Source organism: Tamandua tetradactyla, chromosome 21 (assembly GCF_023851605.1).
Source record: "Tamandua tetradactyla isolate mTamTet1 chromosome 21, mTamTet1.pri, whole genome shotgun sequence".
Taxonomy (NCBI): Eukaryota; Metazoa; Chordata; class Mammalia; order Pilosa; family Myrmecophagidae; genus Tamandua; species Tamandua tetradactyla.
In genome coordinates this window covers 27687622-27706054 of record NC_135347.1, presented here as the reverse complement: position 1 = coordinate 27706054, position 18433 = coordinate 27687622, and the positions used below count along the sequence as shown (strand labels likewise).

The following is an 18433-nucleotide window of genomic DNA, read 5'->3' as shown; positions in this document are numbered from 1 at the left end:
TTCATCCTATTACACATGAATATGAAACTACAACATACCTAGTCTTATACTTGCTTAAGTTGACAAATATCTTAGTCAAGTTGGAGAAAAATCAAAGATCATCGATGGTTGAAGCCATATCTTTGTTTTCTAGAAGAATAGTTATGTTGTTTTTAGTGAAGGAATTCACATTGCAAATAGAATTCTAGATGTACTATAAACTCCTTGGTGTTTCGTAGTCGAAAGGAAGAGTGATGTCATTTTTGACCTTTACTAGTCTCCTCTGATTTAATAACCCCTTGTATATTTTTACATTGGTTTCTACCTAATAAAATTTCACATTTCAATTTGATTGTGACCCCACGTATAGCTAATAAAATCTGTTTTGTAAGTGATGCTACTTCCACTTCAAAAATATTTGTTTTTTTTTCGGGCTCTTGCTATGTGGGTTTAAATATACATAGTATCATATGTAAAAAGTATTAATTAAGTTCTAGGTTGACAAAACTGAATCAATATTTTGAGTTCAATTGAAGGCATCATCAATAAGAACTGCTTCAGGGACTTATTGTTCTCTTTCAGGAAAAAAAAAATTACCCAAAAGATTGTAACAATAAAAAAGTTCTAAATAATTGTCTGATGTATATATTTAATGATGATAGAATTTAATTCTAAAGATTTTGTTCTCCTATTGGGAATTCTCCATAAATCCTATAAATATATCAAATAATTAATCAATCAGTATAACAGGTTTGAACAATCTGTAACCTTTCAAATTGCAAATGTATCTCCATAAGTATTTAGTGTTATTCAGGTTCTTCTTTTTCTTATATATTGGAATTACCATTTTTTAATAGTTTTTTTTTTTTCCTCAGTCTTGTCTGATGCTGTCTTAGTTTATCAGAGCTGCTATCACCAATACCACTCCTTGAGTTTTGGCATAAACAACGGCAATTTATTGTCTCACAGTTTGGGATGCTAGAAGGCTTGCTCCCTTCCACCTGGGCGTTCTGGTGCCACCATCCTTGGGGTTGCTTGGTTCACATCTCTGCCTCACAACACGTGATGATATCCTCTTCTTTCTTCCTTTTGTGCAATCAGCGTTCTTTATATAAAGCTTCCAATAAACCGAATTAAGCTCACCCTCTTCGGCTGGACACACCTTAACTAAACATCACATCTTCAAATGGTCCAGTGAGTTCACATCTATTGGGACTTGGGTTAAGATTAAGAATGCTTGTTTGTTGGGGTACATAATTCAGCCTACCACAGATGCTGAAAAGTATATATTCTGTTTGACAGAAATATTCACTAATCATCCAGTGACTTTGCTGGCAAATACACACACACTCACACGCACTCACATTCACACACACACAGCCAAACAGAACATATATACGTACGCTCAACTATGTGATGATCCATTTCTTTGTTCTTGAAAATAATAGTTGGTCTCCTGGTGTTATATGCATTTGCCTCTATAATACATAAGCTTAGATTGATATCTTTGTTAGTTATTTGCACTGACGTATGATTTTCCAAATAGGAATTAAATAAATATAATGTCAGTAATAATTGCTCACTTAGGGAAAGAGTGGTAATAATGCAGGTAGAAATATAAATATATATATTAACATATATACATAATATTATGTAATAATATAGATGGTGTTGAATAAAAAAGCAGAAATTATCATGTTTGTTTTAGATTTTATTAATTATTATGTAGTTGTCCCTTTTACATTTATAGAAAGCTGTTATAATGGAAAACAATGTCTCTCCATTAAAGTATAAACATATTTTTTTATTCAGTATATAAATCACATTTTATATTTATGAAATATTTTGAGCATTCTGTTTTATGTCCTTAGGATAGGTTTTTGCATCTTGTACTTATAGCAAGCATAATAACAAATATTTTATACCTATCCCTCCTTCTATTGTTTACTCTTTCCTTATTTTGACAAAGTTACAGTATTTTAGTGCTTTCTTTGGTAATTTGAAAGAAAATAACTCATTGAATTAAAATATTTTAAAGATGTTTTTAAAAAGGCATTTACTTAAGTATCTAGATCAGTTTTTTCAAACTCTAATGTGCATACGAATCACCTGGGGGATCTTTTGAAAGTGCATTTTCTGATTTTGGGGGCCTGAGACTCATTTCCAAGCAATGTCTGTGCTGCTGCTCTCCTGATTTCTCTGAGGAGTACGGTTCTACAGGCCAGTATACTGAAATGTGGAGGACAGAGAGTAAAGTTAAATTATGTCTGAGCTCTCCTTTTGACTCTGTATTTAGAATCTCAACTAGTGGTCTGCATTTCTCAACTCCACTGTTTGGAACACTTTCTGATTATTTTCCACTTAAATGGATTTTGTTTAGCTCTTTTGACAGCAAGTTTGTTTATCAGCAAAGAGGACTTGGACCAATTGAAGAAGACACTATCCTTGTCATAGATCCAAATAATGCTGCCATACTCCAGTCCAGCGGAAAAAATATGTGAGTTAAATTACCTATGTTGTAATTGTGGCTTGTGCTACGCATACGGGGTGTAAAGTTGATCATTGGGTCTGGTATTGGATAGAGAGTGTTGCATAGTGGTGGTAGGAAGCCTGGCCCAAGAAAGCAGACCAGCTCAACCATCCCATCTTTGCATTTTCTGAATAGGTGCTTCTAAACCCTGGTTCGATGTTAGAACTACCTGGGAATATTCAAAATAATTAGATTTAGATTTTAAGTGTAAGGGGGAACCCAGGCATCAGAAAGTTTTAAAGCTCCCCCAGTGAGTTAAATACATAGTCAAGATTGACAGAGCCATTGATATATATAGCTATTGAAGCGACTTCCTAGTCAGCTAGATTTGAAGATTTAATAAAGAAAAATCTTTAGTAGAAAATTGCATAGCCAAACTCATTAGGCAATCATAGTTAAGAAAAAAAAATCTTCTTATCTTCCCATCTCAAAATGAAGATTAAACAAATGTCATTTTTAACTTTCCTTAGCGTGCACATGATTTGGCTTTGAGAGCTGCTAATTCTTTGGTCTTATTCCTAGATGGCATTTGGCAGCCAAAAAAACGTTGGCTGATATTCATGGTCATTGAAAGCTTGCAGAATGTCCTCAACCATTTTAACCTGGCAACTTCAGGGACTATAAAATACTCCATCTGCTTAGGAACAAGGAAAGCCACTTCTTTGAAAGTCAAGGAGCCCTCCACTTTGAATTCAGTTGCTTATGAAGATGGCAAAAATGAGGCTTAGAATTTTTAAATAGGGTTCAAGGATAGTGAGTCAGGACCAAATTCTAATATGAACTCCACCCCTCAATGTGCTTGAAGGGTCTTTTTTGTGCTCTTCCCATTAATCAGAAGCACCCTCTTTCCAGAAAGAAGTTAAAGAGGAAGGCAGAGCAACTACTTCTCAATCAATTTAGCCACCCGTGTGTATGTCTGTGTTGAAAACAAATCATACCCTCACATTCAGCTGCCAAGGCACGGATCTTGTTCACTTAAGAGTCAGGATCAGAGTGATACAATTTTGGCCTATAAAAAAAATCTGTGGTGCCATTACCGTACTAAGGCTTACTGTCAAAAATAGCTTGTGGATTGTGGGATGTCATTTGACTAAAACCACATGAAGATACCATCCATGTTTGTTAACTCTGCCCAGTTGCCTCAAGCCTGTAGGCCTCTGTCTACATAAGTTTACGAATCTCTAACTCCAATCATCCAGATTGGTTTGTTAAATAGATTATCCTTTCCGCTGATTACCCAGTTCACCAGTTGATTTGCTTAGACGGCACAGCCCATTTTACTCTCTTTAATAAGCACACTTCAAGCTTTGAGTCATATATTTAATATTTTACATCAATACAGCAATACATTACTTTGTAGTGTACTTTAACTATTCGAAATACCTATACAAATCAATTTATATTTCTCTTGACAATTAGATTTTAAACATATTTTTAAGATGTTGATATTTATGACCTTAGAAACTGTTTTAAACATGAGGTTGTGTTGCTTATGTTATACTTTATACTAAATATGCAGGATTTATATGTAGGCTTCATTTATAGATTTTTTTTTCATTTATGGATTTTTAATATGATTAAATACTACTTAAGGTTTGTCACAAGTTAGGTCTCTATTAAAATAAGTATTTTCATTTAATAATTCATTTTGGTCTTTTCTGTAGTAAGGCTGGTTGTGCTTATCAATTTATAAATTTGTATTGTCTTTAGGGATTAATTAGAAAAAACAGTCCTCTCATGTAGGCTTTGGGAAAACATAAAATTAAGACTGTTATTTTTATGTTTCAGGTTTTATTTACCACATGGCTTGAGTATAGATAAATATGGAAATTATTGGGTCACAGACGTGGCTCTCCATCAGGTAATCTCACATGGCTGTGATTCGAACAGAAGCTAACTGAATTATGCCTTCAGATTGCTCTAATTTTCGGGAGCTGTCAGGGTCATTTTCTGTGACCCGTTAAATTTATAACGAGAAAATGGAACAGCCTCATCTGAAAGTTTTATTTTAGAACTCTATGCTAGGAAATGCTAACACGTAAGTTATCAAGCCTTTCTTCTCCCAAAGACTGACAGGAAGCTAAGATTCAAAAATGGAGCTCCACAATAGAGAAAATATACGGCCTCTCCCCTCCTCCTTTTCAGCTTTTTACATTTGTTTTTATTTCCACTGTCCCCAGGTCTTATTTCTATGTTGCCACTTGTGGTTTTTTTGTTTGTTTTCTTTTCTAAGCTACCTGAAATCTTCTATAAACTGAGCATATATGTATGCATAAAAAATCCAATTTGAAAGCATGTTATAGACAATTACTCCGTCCTCTGTAAAAGAAATTGTATTTCTATCACAGAATAGTCCGGAAGTCTTTCCCAAAAAAAATAAGCTCAAGTTTAATGCCATTTATATGAATAGGAGACAAAGAACTAGGAAAAAGCCCTCAGATGACACAGTCACAAGAGTCATTAAGTTGTTCTCTCCACATTCTTCAAATGTCATCTCAGTATGATTTTTTTGTAAACATTTATTGCTCATGTATTATCTGGAGAACATATACTATTAACTAATGAAAAACAGAGGAAGCGTGGAGGGCAGGGGTGGAACTGAACCCCAGTGACTTGTCTCACCACTAATTAACCTTCAGCAAATGCCTTTATTTCTCTCGGCCCTGAATGAACTAGCATTCCATCCAGTTCCAAACAGTATCTTTTTTTAAATTAGCCTCTGGGAGGTTACACTCTGCTTGTCTGTGAGTGTCTTAATCATGTGGACATGTACCCCTAATAACCAGCCGTACCAAGTGGATAAGGCCTTTATCTTGTTCAAAAAGGTGTTCAAGCTGCATCCAAACAGTAAGGATGGGGCTCTGTTGATCCTGGGAAGGAGCATGGAACCAGGCAGTGACAAGAATCACTTCTGTCAACCCACCGATGTGGCTGTGGATTCAGGCACTGGAGCCATCTACGTGTCAGATGGTTACTGCAACAGTCGGATTGTACAGTTTTCACCAAGCGGAACGTTCATCACACAGTGGGGAGAAGGTACCCAATAAGATCTTTTTTTTTTTTTTTAACATGGGCAGGCACCGGGAATCAAACCCGGGTCCTCCGGCATCACAGGCAAACAGTCCTGCCTGCTGAGCCACCATGGCCCACCCAAGATCTTGATGTCTAATTGTATATCTGTAGATCTTAGCCATTATCACTGGGGTTAAGATATTGGCCGCCCTTCTTATTTTGTCGGATGTAATTGTTCTATATAGTGAAGAAAACAGGGTCTCTGAATGGCCCTAGTTGGCTACACACACGCACGCACGCCTGTGTGCAAGTTTTATAACAGGAAAAAGAATGCTCCCACTTTGTCTGAATAGTACAAATCTGTAATATTTTGGAGGGTAAGAGTATGGCCTGAAACTTACAAACTGCTATACCTTATTTTTAATCTGATTCCAGGTATCAGATGGTTTCCTATCATGAATTTGGGAGTTAGACTTTGGGTGATTTTATAAATTGCAGATCAAAAGTGGATTTTTGTGGTTGCTATTCTATAGAATCTTCAGGGAGCAATCCTAAACCCGGCCAGTTCAGCCTTCCTCACAGCTTGACCCTTGTGCCTCATTTGGATCAGTTATGTGTGGCTGACAGGGAAAATGGCCGGATTCAATGTTTTAAAACTGACACCAAAGAGTTTGTGAGAGAGATCAAGCATGCATCATTTGGAAGAAATGTATTTGCAATTTCGTATATACCAGGTATCTCATCTTAATGTATTTTGGGGGTTTTGTCATATGGTTCTCTATCCTTAAAAAAAATATCTTTTTTACCCTCACATGCTTTCTTAACATTTTTTTCTCATTGAGGGTTTGCAAATGCCTTATATATGGAAATTTAAAATGTCTTAAAGCTGTTAGTGCATTGTAAATCACTTTCAACTCATGCTACTGTTCCTTATACAGAAATAATGAATTCAAAGGATATAACAGCTGTTTTTAAAGGGTTAAAAATTTGTTCCCAAACATTGGTTTTCATTTTTCTTTAATTAGGGTAATCTGCCCTATCTATGACATGAGTAATGTTATGTCTTCGTTTATCATCAGCAGGGGGTATATGGTTGATAAAATTAGTATTCCAAATACTTCTGTTTCATATGTTTTAAAAAGTGGTGGCCAATTTAAAAAGATAGATATGTCAAATAAGTGAAGCTTATATCTATATACCATAAGGAATGACCAATAAAATCTTGAATTATTTTTCTCATTTTCAAAATAAATTTTCTTGACTTAAGAAAGTCAGAAAAATAATCCCAATTTATGAAGTAAGAGCCACATAATTCACTTTGCAAAATAACTCAGCGTAAGATTTCTTTAATAATGAATACTGAGCATATAGAAAATATATTCAATTTCTAAAGTGTGTATACAATGTTTATAATATACTTGTTTCATTAAGAGTATCTACACCTATATTCAATAGCACTATTTATAGTGATTATTTTAATACTTATATTCCTTAAACTGTTAAAGTTATGTATGCCTGCTGTCTTCCCGAGCATCCAGCAATTTATTTGGGATATATGCACTATAAGAACTCAGGTAACTGGATAGGGAGCAAGTTTGGCTTCCCTGAAGAGTAAATAGTAAATGAAGTAATAAAAAATCTTATTAACATCAATGGAAGTGATATTTATAATGTTCGTTTTAATCTCACATGTAAAGAATAAAATTGGCAGGATTCCTCACTTACTAAGAGAATGATCAAGTTCATAGTGAACACAAATAAATGAGAAACAATAATCAGAGAGAAGATTGGAAGATATCTGGTTAAAACCAGATCTAAACAAATGACAAAGCGTATTATTATTAAAATTCTCCCTACAATATTGCGCAATAGTAATTAATGTTTATAGGGGCAATATTTTTGTAATATGATGTGCTAACATACCCTATAATCATTAAAGAAACATGAAGATATGTTCAGTAGTGTATTATTCAGGGTTCTCTAGAGAAACAAAACCAATAGGAAATATCTGTGAATATGAGATTTTATGAAAATATCGCACGCATGGGTGGGGCTGCACACATCCAAATTCCATAGATGGGCCGCTAGCTTGCAGCACTGACGAAGGCCATCAATGAGCCCCGGGAGATGTTGGCTGGCTGAAGAAGTGAGAGTTCTCTCTTCTCCCTTCAAAGTCTTCAGCTGATTGGATTAAATGCAGTTGATTGGATTCTCTCATTGCAGAAGACACTTCCTTTGTTGATCTTAGATGTATCATCCACAGATGCAATCAGATGACTGATAATTTAATAAACTGGCCTTCTGGTTTATCAGCCAACCATGTCCTTGCAGTAATGGTTAGGCCAGTGCTTACTTTACCAGACAACTGGGCACCATCACCTGGCCCAGTTGAATTGTGAACCTGACCATCACAAATAGTATTTTAGTGTTATGTGTATAGTATTTTATTGTTTCAGTTTTTTTGGAAGTTGGTAATACTCAGTCATCTGTAGTATTTAGCTAACCAAATCATCATAGTATTTTGAATAAAAACAGTATTATACTAAGAAGTATAATTTTATTACAGAGAGTATTTATAGAATTATGATAAGATAGTCTACTTTTTTACAAGGGGAAAATATGTCTTTGACAATCTGATATACTCATCTCACATTTTCAAACTCCAGGTGTTTAAAATCAATTCATCCTTTTATTTATATTATAACTTCACTTACTTTTTTGCATATTTCTCGCCAACTCCTCTAAAGCAATGGCATATGTTACATATCTTTGAAAATATCCAATAGCCTGAAATGATTAGCCTATATAATCTGATTCCTCCCAATAGCTGTTTGGGGTGCCGCGATATCTTCATTTACATATTCCTGATTTTTACTGGTTTCCCAAGGAGAATAGGCTTTCCAGGTCCTGGTTTTCCTATTACAAGGAGGTTAACTCTCTACACTGATCTTGTCATTCAAGAAGAGATATTTGTTATCAAGTATTTTATTCTCTACCTTTGTCGCAGTGGTAGGGAACAAGTTGATTATACATCAATTGTTTGTGCACTGTACAGGCATATATTTGAAGGTCAATCTTGTCTGTATTTTAAAAGAACATTAACTGGATATGTTGCCACAGGTTTGATCTTTGCAGTGAATGGGAAGCCTCACTTTGGGGACCAAGAACCTTTACGAGGATTTGTGATGAATTTTTCCAATGGCGAAATTATAGACAGCTTCAAACCAGAGCGCAAGGTATTCACAGACATTTCCTAGGTTTTCATTTTTATGAGAATAAAACAAATAAAGGAATCTTGACATTCAACTTGTACTTGAATATTTTTTCAAAACCTTAAATAGATGTAATTCTCTTTGCTAAGTGGATGAGGATGTTATATTGTTTTATCTAAGATAGATGTCTTTTCTATTCCTATATCAATTTCTCCATATGCATATTAGCTCTGCTTGCAACTGTAAGGTTCTTAGTAGATTTTCCATATCATATCCAGTGTAGTTCTTGGTACTTAAAATACCCCGCCAAAAATAAGTCCAGTAAGAAAGACACTGCAGTATGTCAAATTATACATATGGTGTTCTCTCATATCCATCAGAAATCATGTTTGGTCTTTTTACTGCCATGAGTATATTAAGCAACAAAACTTGCGAATAGAGCTTCATGGAATATATCAATATATTCTTATTGATATAGGTATCTTATAACTTGGTTTAGGTAAGAGACTAAGGGTTACTTTTGGCTTCATAAATGGTTTGCCCCTGTTTATTTGAGCAGTGCCTTTTACAAACATAGTGACTATGGTTTAGTGTACCCATAACTTTTCTGTATTCTCTTTTTACTTTCTCTGCAATATGATTGCCAGAATTATCAGAATGCTCACATATATTGTATAAATGTGCTTATGGTACATCAATTTTAGAAAATTCAACTCAACCTGCTAAAATTCTGCATTTAAGGTTATTTTTCAAAGCATGTAAAGGTTTATTGGCTTACTTGGATCAGGATGCAACTTGCAGAAGCCACTGAACACATTTTATATGGATACTAACAAGCTTTTCTGTTATCTTTTTTAATATACCAAGTTTGCCAGATTAAAAAGGGAAACTTTAAAATGATTCAGTCTTTTAGAAATTACTCTGTTAGAAATACTGATAGCTAGTCTTGGGTTTATCATCAAATTTCATTCCACATATATTTATTAAGTACCTACTATGTGCCAGGTATTCTGCAAGATAATGAGGATATAGTGGTGAGCAGAATAAGAAACATACTTTCCCTCAGTGGAGCTTTTAGTCAAGTGTAAAACTTTACAGCACCTGAAAGAACCAAACTGAACCTGAACTAAAGTTTCCAGTACAAATTCCTTTCTTTGGGTTTCTATCCACATATAACAAATAAGATTTTTTTTACAGAAGTATGTCACTTGAACAGCAATAAATAATCAATGATCAAATAATAATAGCCTTTCCAAAAGAACTTCATTTCACTGAAAATATAATTTTTACTTTCTCAATGTTTCAGACCCTCGTTGATCCAGTCTACCTACCTTTTCCCCTTTTGGCTTAACTCCCTCATATCTTTTGATAAAGAAAGTGAGATACTTAACTGTCTTTCAGGTCTCACTTGTAAGTAGGGAGCGTTTGCCTTGCTGGTTCTTTTAATAATTATATACTGTCTTAAAGAAGATATTAACTTATAAAAAAAATCTTATTTTATTACCATATATACAACCAAAAATTACCCCTTTTAACATCAGATATATAATTCAGTGCTGTTAATTATGGTAACAATGTTGTGCTACCATCACCATCATCTGCCACCAAAACTCTTCCATTGTCCCAAATAGAAACTCTAAAATTTAAGCACTAACTCCCCATTCCCCATACCCACCGTGGCCCCTGGTAACCTATATTCTACTATCTGACTCTGTGAATTTGCTTATTCTAATTATTTCATATCAGTGAGATCATTCAATATCTGTCCTTTTATGTCTGCCTTATTTCACTCAACATGTTGTTTTAAAGGTTCATTCATGTTGCTGCATGTATCAGAACCTCATTCCTTTTTACAGCTAAATAATTGTCCACTGTTTGTATAAATACCACATTGTGTTTGTCCATTCATCAGTTGATGGACCCCTGGGTTGCTTCCATCTTTTGGCAATTATGAATAATACCACTATGGACATCAGTATGCAAATATCTAGTTGAGTCGCATCTTTCAATTCTTAAAGATATACATATATATATTAGGTAAATATATATATATATATATGTATACACCTAGAGAGATTACTGGGTCATGTAGTAATTCTATACTTAACTTTCTGAAGAACCACCAACCTCTCTTCCAAGGAGGCTGCTCCATTTTATATTGCCACCAAAAATAAATGAGTGTTTCTATTTCTCCACATCCTCTCCAACACTTGTGGTTTCCTGTTGTTGTTATTTTTAATAGTAGACAATCTACTGGGTGTGAAATGGTATCACATTGTGGTTTTGATTTGCATTTCCCTAATGGCTGAAGATGTTGAGCATCTTCTCATGTGCTTTCTGGGCATTTGTATATCTTCTTTGGAGAAATGTCTGTTCAAGTCTTCTGCCCATTTTTAATTGTATTGTTTGTCTTTTCGTTGTTGTTGAAGATTTCTTTGAATAGTCTGGATATTAAACTCTTATTGAACATATGGTTTCAAAATATTTTCTCCCATTGCGTAGGATTTTACTTTCATGATAAAGTCCTTTGAGGCACAAAAGTTTTTAATTTTATGTAGTCCCACTTATCTGATTTTTCTTTTGTTGCTTGTGTTTGGACCTGATGATGCTTCCCTGTATTTTCTTATAGGAGTTTGATAGTTCTGGCTCTTATATTTAGGCCTTTTCCATTTTCAGTAGATTTTTATATATGGTGTGAGGTATGGGTCCACTTTCATTCTTTCACAAATGAAGATCTAGTTTCCCCAGCACCGTTTGTTGAAGAGACTATTCTTTCCCCTTTGAGTAGTCTTTGTCTCCTTGTCAAATATCAATTGAATATAAATGTGAGTGTTGATTTCTGAGCTCTCAATTCAATTCCTTTGGTCTATATGAATACCCTTGTGCCAGTCCTGCTATTTTGATTACTGCAGCTTTGAACAAAGTTTTAAATCAGAAAGTGTGAGTCCTCCAAATTCATTCTTCCTTTTCAAGCTGGCTTTGGCTATTCAGGGCCCCTTAACCCTTCTAAATAAATTTGATGATTGGCTTTTCCACTTCTGCAAAGAAAATCTTTGGCCTCTCCCCCTGTTAACAGTTTATGGGAGTTGCAGTGATTGCCCCCTCTACTCCCTTTGAAAAGATTTGTACTCTCAGGTGTGACTTAATGCAGGGAGTCCCTTTGCTCCAGGCTACTTCAGTTTAATTGTTTTTTGCACAGTCCCAGCTATCTGCAAACTGCTTCTCTGCAGTCAGGACAAATCCTGGGAGGGTGAGCCCAGTCCCTCAGATTTCTACTCAGTAGATTGGCACTGACATACATGCACCCCAGTATGGGTACAGTGGTCACTTTTCTCCCACCAGAACAATGCAAGGGATCCACAGTGGGGGTGCAGGCTAGCCCTACCCCACATTATGGTGGAGGTGGATGAGAGGTTAGCGAGGGCATCAGGAGCTTCTTCTGTTGCTTTTTTTTTTTTTTTGCATGGGTAGGCACTGGGACTCAAACCTGGGTCTCTGGCATAGCAGGCTAGAACTCTGCCACTGAGCCAGCGTTGCACCGCCCTTTCTATTGCTTTTGAAGCTGCATATTCTTGAATCAGCACTTACACAGTTAATGCAACCTTTTTAACTATTCTTCATAATTTTGAGTAAGGTTACTATCTTTAAGAATCCCCTGCTACCTTTGCTCAAGGGGAGTTAGAACAGTGGCTGCCTTAGCAAAGTGAAGCAGCAGATCAAAAGCAGTGGTTGGTAATCAGATCATACACACGCTGGTTTGGAGGATTAGTTCTTTATGTTCCACCCTGGCACCAGCAACCTGTACCAGGAACCTGAGCTGTAGTCCCCACTGATGCTCACCACTAGACTGGGGGATGGGGGGGTCATAGCCACTGCAGGGTGGGAGGAACTCTGCCATATTTAATGTACTTTACCAGCCTCTTCCCCCTTGGATGCTGCACAGTGTTACACTAGACCCCAGAATTGATTCATACAGTTTCCACCAGTTCAGTAGTTGTTTTGGTGGAGGGATTGGTTGTTGGATCTTCCAGCTTCACCATCTTCCCACGGTCTTCTCAGGATCTTAACTTTTAATTCAAATATGCATCTAGAAATCAAAATTAACTGTTTACTTCTTGACCAAAAGGGAGAAGAGAGAAATAAAACAAAATGAAGTTTAAGTGGCAGTTTTTTTCAAACAGAGTCAAAAGGTTATCCTGGAGGTTATTCTTATACAATATATAGATATCCCTTTTTAGTTCATGGTATGTTGGAGTAGGTAGAGGGAAGTACCTGAAACTGTTGAGCTGTGTTCCAGTAGCCTAGATTCTTGAAGAGGATTGTATAAAGATACAGCATTTACAGTGTGACTGTGATTGTGAGAACCTTGTGTCTGATGCTTCTTATATCCAGGTGTTCTAGTTTGCTAGCTGCCAAAATGCAATATACCAGAAATGGAATGGCTTCTAAAAGGGGGAATTTAATGAGTTGCTAGTTTACAGTTCTAAGGTTGAGAAAATGTCCCAATTAAAGCAAGTCTATAGAAATGTCCAATCTAAGGCATCCAAGGAAAGATACCTTGATTTAAGAAGGCCGATGAAGTCCAGGGTTTCGCTCTCAAGTGAGAAGGTACATGGCGAACACGGTCACGGTTTCTCTCTCGTTGGGAAAGGCACGTGGCGAACACGGCACCATCTGCTAGCTTTCTCTCCTGGCCTCTTGTTTCATGAAGCTCCCCAGAAGCATTTTCCTTCTTCATCTCCAAAGGTCACTGACTCTGCTTCTTGCAGTTATGTCATTCTGCTCTGCTTTCTCTGAATCGCTCTCATTCTCCAAAATGTTTCCTCTTTTATAGGACTTCAGAAACTAATCAAGACCCACCAGAATGGGTGGAAACAGGCCGTCACCTAATCCAGTTTAACAACCTCTCTTGATTAAATCACATCTCTGGGGAGATGCTAATTGCAGTTTCAAACACTGAATGGGGATTAGAAGAAATGGCTGCCTTTACAAAATGGGACTAGGATTAAAACATGGCTTTTCTAGGGTACATACATCATTTCAAGCCAGCACAGCAGGGTGTGGACAGATGAGTAAAAAAAAAAAAAAAGTAAAAGAGAAGTGTGGATATAAATAAATAAATAAATAATAGAGGGGACAAAGGGTAAAATAAATTGGCTAGATGGAAGCATTAGTGATCAACAAAAGGGAGGGGTAAGGGGTATGTTATATATGAGATTTTTTTCTTTTTCTTTTTTTTGGAGTAATACAAATGTTTTAAAAATGATCATGATGATAAATACACAACTATGAGATGATATTTTGAGCCATTAATTGTGCACTATGTAAAGAAAGTATCTGTGTGAAGAGTTCTCAATAAAAAAATTAAAAAAAAACAAACTTAAGTGCTTAGCAAGAAGTTTGACTCTAAATGATCCTTACTCTCTTAAAAAATGTAAACAGCTCTGAATTAAACTTTCAGGAAGCAGTGTTCCTAAACATCAGCATTCATCACACATTCAGGAACGAGAGAGTCATAATATTTGGGTCAATACATCAAATTTGAAAAAAAGTAAGTCTAGTGCCTAGATGGAATTTGCTTTTCATTTAAGTAAACAAGAATTTATATTACACTAAGACAGAAATGTATTCTATGTTGACTCAGTAAACTGAAATCAAGTTATGAATCTCTCCAAATTTTCATTTAATTAGATTATCATCACAAGGATTAAGTTTGAGTGAGGAAAATAATGTGAGATATTAACTCCTGTGTAAGAAGAGATTCTTCTTTCAAGTCAAAGGTCAAATTTTACATCACTTATCTAAGCTTCTATCTGTGCTTAACCACTGCTTCTCTCCTCATGTATTCCAGGTCTTCCTCTTCTGGTATTATTTTCTTTAGACGTATGTATGCCTGAAATACGATCTCTATCTTTATGGAAGACAGTAGGACAATATGGAAGATGGTACTCTCAAATAGTGTCAAAAACCTGTGAGGAAAAAATATACGTAATCATCTCCGAAATTCTTTTCCGCATACTTATAGGAAAGCCAAGTGGTTTCTCATCATCTGCTTTTGCACACACCCTTCAAACTGACATTTTCTGTGTTCTTTTTTCTGCGAGGAAGCTGATGTAGAAAAGGAAGGGAATGATACCTGCCCTTCCACAACCCCAAAATAAAAAGATGAACAAGAAGCCCATATTCATGTTATTTCTCCAACTTTCATAATGGAGATTGAAATTCAATATTTAAGCTGAAAAGTTAACATACATCAAATGATTTGGCCCGAGTAACATAGTAAGGTGCACACCTGGTTCTCAGTCCAGTTCTTTTGAATTCCAAAATGTACTTCATCACTTAACATTACATATTTAGGATGTCAGTATTCTCAGTTGTTACATGAAGTTAGATTAGAACGTGTTCTCCATCTGGAGTCCTTTTCACCTATGAGGTACACATTTGGTATGCCAAGCATGATATATTAAGCTACAGTATAAACGTGGTGCAAATTTTACTCCTTGTTGTGTAAGTTTGAACCTTAGTTTGGGGCTAAAACAACCATGATTATGACATGGAATAGAAAATAAATTCCTCACGGATTTTCAAGATGAAATGTAAGATTTTGAGGGCAGGTTCCCCTAGGCTTTACCTTTAAATAACTCCAGGAGTTTGCTATCATTCTTCTCTGTTGTCAATTTTATTCTGTCCAAGCCTCCTTAAGGAGAAGAGTCTGCAAAGCGTGCACTAGAAGATCATTCTAAATCCCTTCAACTCTGAAGTCATAAAACTTAATCCTAAACCTTAAACGTATTTTTACTGTTTCAGATGATACAGAGCAGTGGGATACTTCATTAAACAGATAACAGTTGAGTACCTCTGCAGCAGGAATGAAGTTCCAGAAACACTTGACTCTATGATCAGTTTTGAAAACCACTGATAGAGGTTTATAGTTATTTGTAGTCTTGAATTTATGACATATTGTTGTCATTTATTAAATGTAAAGTCCTTGGCCAATAAATAGTTTACCCATTCCCCCTTCACCTTCATTCCCCCACCTGTTATAATAAATTAATAAAAATTATGAAACACTTTACAACCATATGCTTTACAAAGCAGTTTCTAAGAACATATTTTCGATAGAACAGGAACCGCCTGTAATTTGCAAGTCTGTTGTCACCCATTAGCTGAACCCAAAATAAAGATGAACGTTTAATGACAGCTTGTGAGATTCCAACAAGGCAATGTTTTGATTTCTGGCTCTCTGTCCTTCTCTTACACATTTCTCACAGCTCAGCTGATGGTGTGAAGGAATAAGCCTCCTTGGCATGGCTCTCTTTTTTCTTTTCAATGTGACAAACTGTTGTAGTTTTTTTTAAAGCACAATGATATCTCCAAACAGCAGATTCTGAAGTGTGCTAAGAAAAGTAGTTTGCCTCATTGGTGCCCTTTGTTCCCAGCAGAGGTGGGCAGATGTTATCTGATTTGCCCCCAGTCTAAATACTGCTCCTTTTCATACTCACTAATAATCATAGTTTTGAGAACTGTGTATTCAGGCAGGCCTGTAGACCTCAAAGGTGAAAGAAAGTCTCCATGTCCTGCCAACTAGAGGATATGTGACATCTTTGGACGCTTTAGTAGACAGATGGAAACTTGAGAAACACAATGTTTTAAGCCTGCTCTTCCAAGAACCAGCTTGGTGACCCCGAGAAAGTCTAGCATGAAGTGCTCCCCTGCCAACTATGTCTTCATGTCCAAGATGACAATGATTTGATACAGGGATATATCATAAGAAAAGACATTAAAACACCTGAGCATCTCTGAAGTAGGTACTAAAACCCAGGAAGTTCATGGGGGTAGCCCTCAATTTGTTTTCTTTGCTGACTGCAAACATTGGACTTTAGAGTATGAAACTTCACTTTGCTGCATGTCAGCCAGAATATTTCAGAAATAATCTAAATACCCCAAGTCTTTGGAATAACTCCTGTTATATTGTAGAAATAATTTTAAAAGTAGTACATGACAGTTTATTGGGAATAAGAAGAGAAATTAATATCTGGTCCTTTTGATTTGTACAAATTAAAACACGCAAATTTGATAGGGATTACAAGGTAGAAGAACCATGAAGGCAAAAATAAATATAAATACGTAGATGATATACCACCAAGTAAATAGCATTGCTAAAAAGTAATCTACTTGGAGTTTTGCTTTCAAGAAGATGTGAAAATCAGTCTCAAGGGTCCCTTACGATTAGCCTGTGTCTAGAAGTATGCCTGGCCCCGATTCAGTACCCAGTGAATGAATGACTGCCTCTAGCCTGGAGTTTGCTTTGATGGGAATTATGGCTGCTTTGCTTTGAGTGATGTACCTGTAACTTCATTATGTGCTTCGTTTTTCTCCTTTTTCACAAAAGATTCAAGGGTAGATTTACCACCCTAATATGTGGCCTGTTTTTTTGGCAGCACTTCGACATGCCCCATGATATTGTTGCATCTGAAGATGGGACAGTGTACATTGGAGACGCTCATGCCAACACCGTGTGGAAGTTCACCTCTACTGAAAGTACGCCTTTTATAGTGTCCACATGCTTCCTCGGTTTTATTACTCGGAAACATGTGAAACAAAAACACTCACATTTCCTTTTCTTTATTGATGGGAATGGGGAAACAAGGTGCAAATTTGCAGTTGTTGAAAGACCTGGTTGGTATTCAGTTCAGGGATTAAATTCATTGTTTTAAAAGCGAGGAGAAACATCTTTTTCCTCCTGGCAGTTATCCCCTTGTTTCCACAGATATTCCACAGGAAATTTTCCATGCCTGAAGTAATGTCTGTTAAACTGAAAGTCAACATTAAATCTATCTTAGTTCCAGAGAGATAGAAACTGCTTTGTCAAAGCAGAGGGCCTGACTTTTTTCTACACAGACATCACTTCCCATATGGCTCTTCAACTCTCTATAGCTGCTGAGCATCTGTCAGACGCGAGTGTTCTAAATTGAAGAGCTCCTGGCTGCTTAGTAGTTGGCCAGCCACAATGTCCAGGATTGCTTTTAAAACATGGCAGGCTCCAAACAATAGGAGGAGGTGAGAGAAAAGAATTAAAGATGATACACTTAAGGTATCAAACGGTAACAGGCAGTGTTCGATAGAGAAATAATGATGTGAAAACTTGTTGGAAAAAGAGCACACATCATAACAAGGAAAACTACCAAGTTGTAACAAAGAAGATCGAAATCAAGAGTCTAAAACTTTAGTCAAGTAATGTGTAGGTTTGGAGTCCAAATAAATTGGATAACCACTCTCTTCAGAATCATCCCTTGAGTAAATTTGCTTTTAGGTAATAAGTGTCCAGTTAGTATTGAGTGCACATGGGGTGCCCATGAACTATTCCATCCCATCAGTAGCTTCACATACCCCTTACGCATGTGCTCCTACCTTCTGTCTTCTCAAAGGAAATCAAAAAAATGTGGGCAGACAGGAAAACCAAGAGAGCTGGATAATTCCCAATTGCATCATTAAACTCAAGCTTTTCAGAACAAGAATGCATAAATTCCTTTAAAGATGGTAAGTCTTCAGATGTTTAGCCAATATCCTCATTTTTCAGATAGACATATGAAACTTGAACTCATTAAGATTCCAGTCTCGATCTCTTTATACTGCCCCAGTGGTTGGCACTCAACTGAGATGCATATCTGAGTCTCCCTGGAGAGGATTTTCAAAATAC

The 18433-nt window shown here is 36.2% G+C and overlaps 1 protein-coding gene across 16 annotated transcripts in view; it reads left to right on the top strand.

Moving 5' to 3' along the window:
* Positions 1 to 18433, top strand: part of PAM (peptidylglycine alpha-amidating monooxygenase) — a 169309-nt gene that overhangs the window by 139759 nt on the left and 11117 nt on the right. For all 16 annotated transcript variants that reach the window (XM_077139065.1, XM_077139064.1, XM_077139063.1 and 13 more), the window contains 6 exons: positions 2360 to 2476; positions 4298 to 4370; positions 5335 to 5545; positions 6055 to 6255; positions 8642 to 8757; positions 17175 to 17274. In XM_077139065.1, the coding sequence (XP_076995180.1) occupies positions 2360 to 2476; positions 4298 to 4370; positions 5335 to 5545; positions 6055 to 6255; positions 8642 to 8757; positions 17175 to 17274 (818 nt within the window). The remainder of the gene's footprint in view (positions 1 to 2359; positions 2477 to 4297; positions 4371 to 5334; positions 5546 to 6054; positions 6256 to 8641; positions 8758 to 17174; positions 17275 to 18433) is intronic.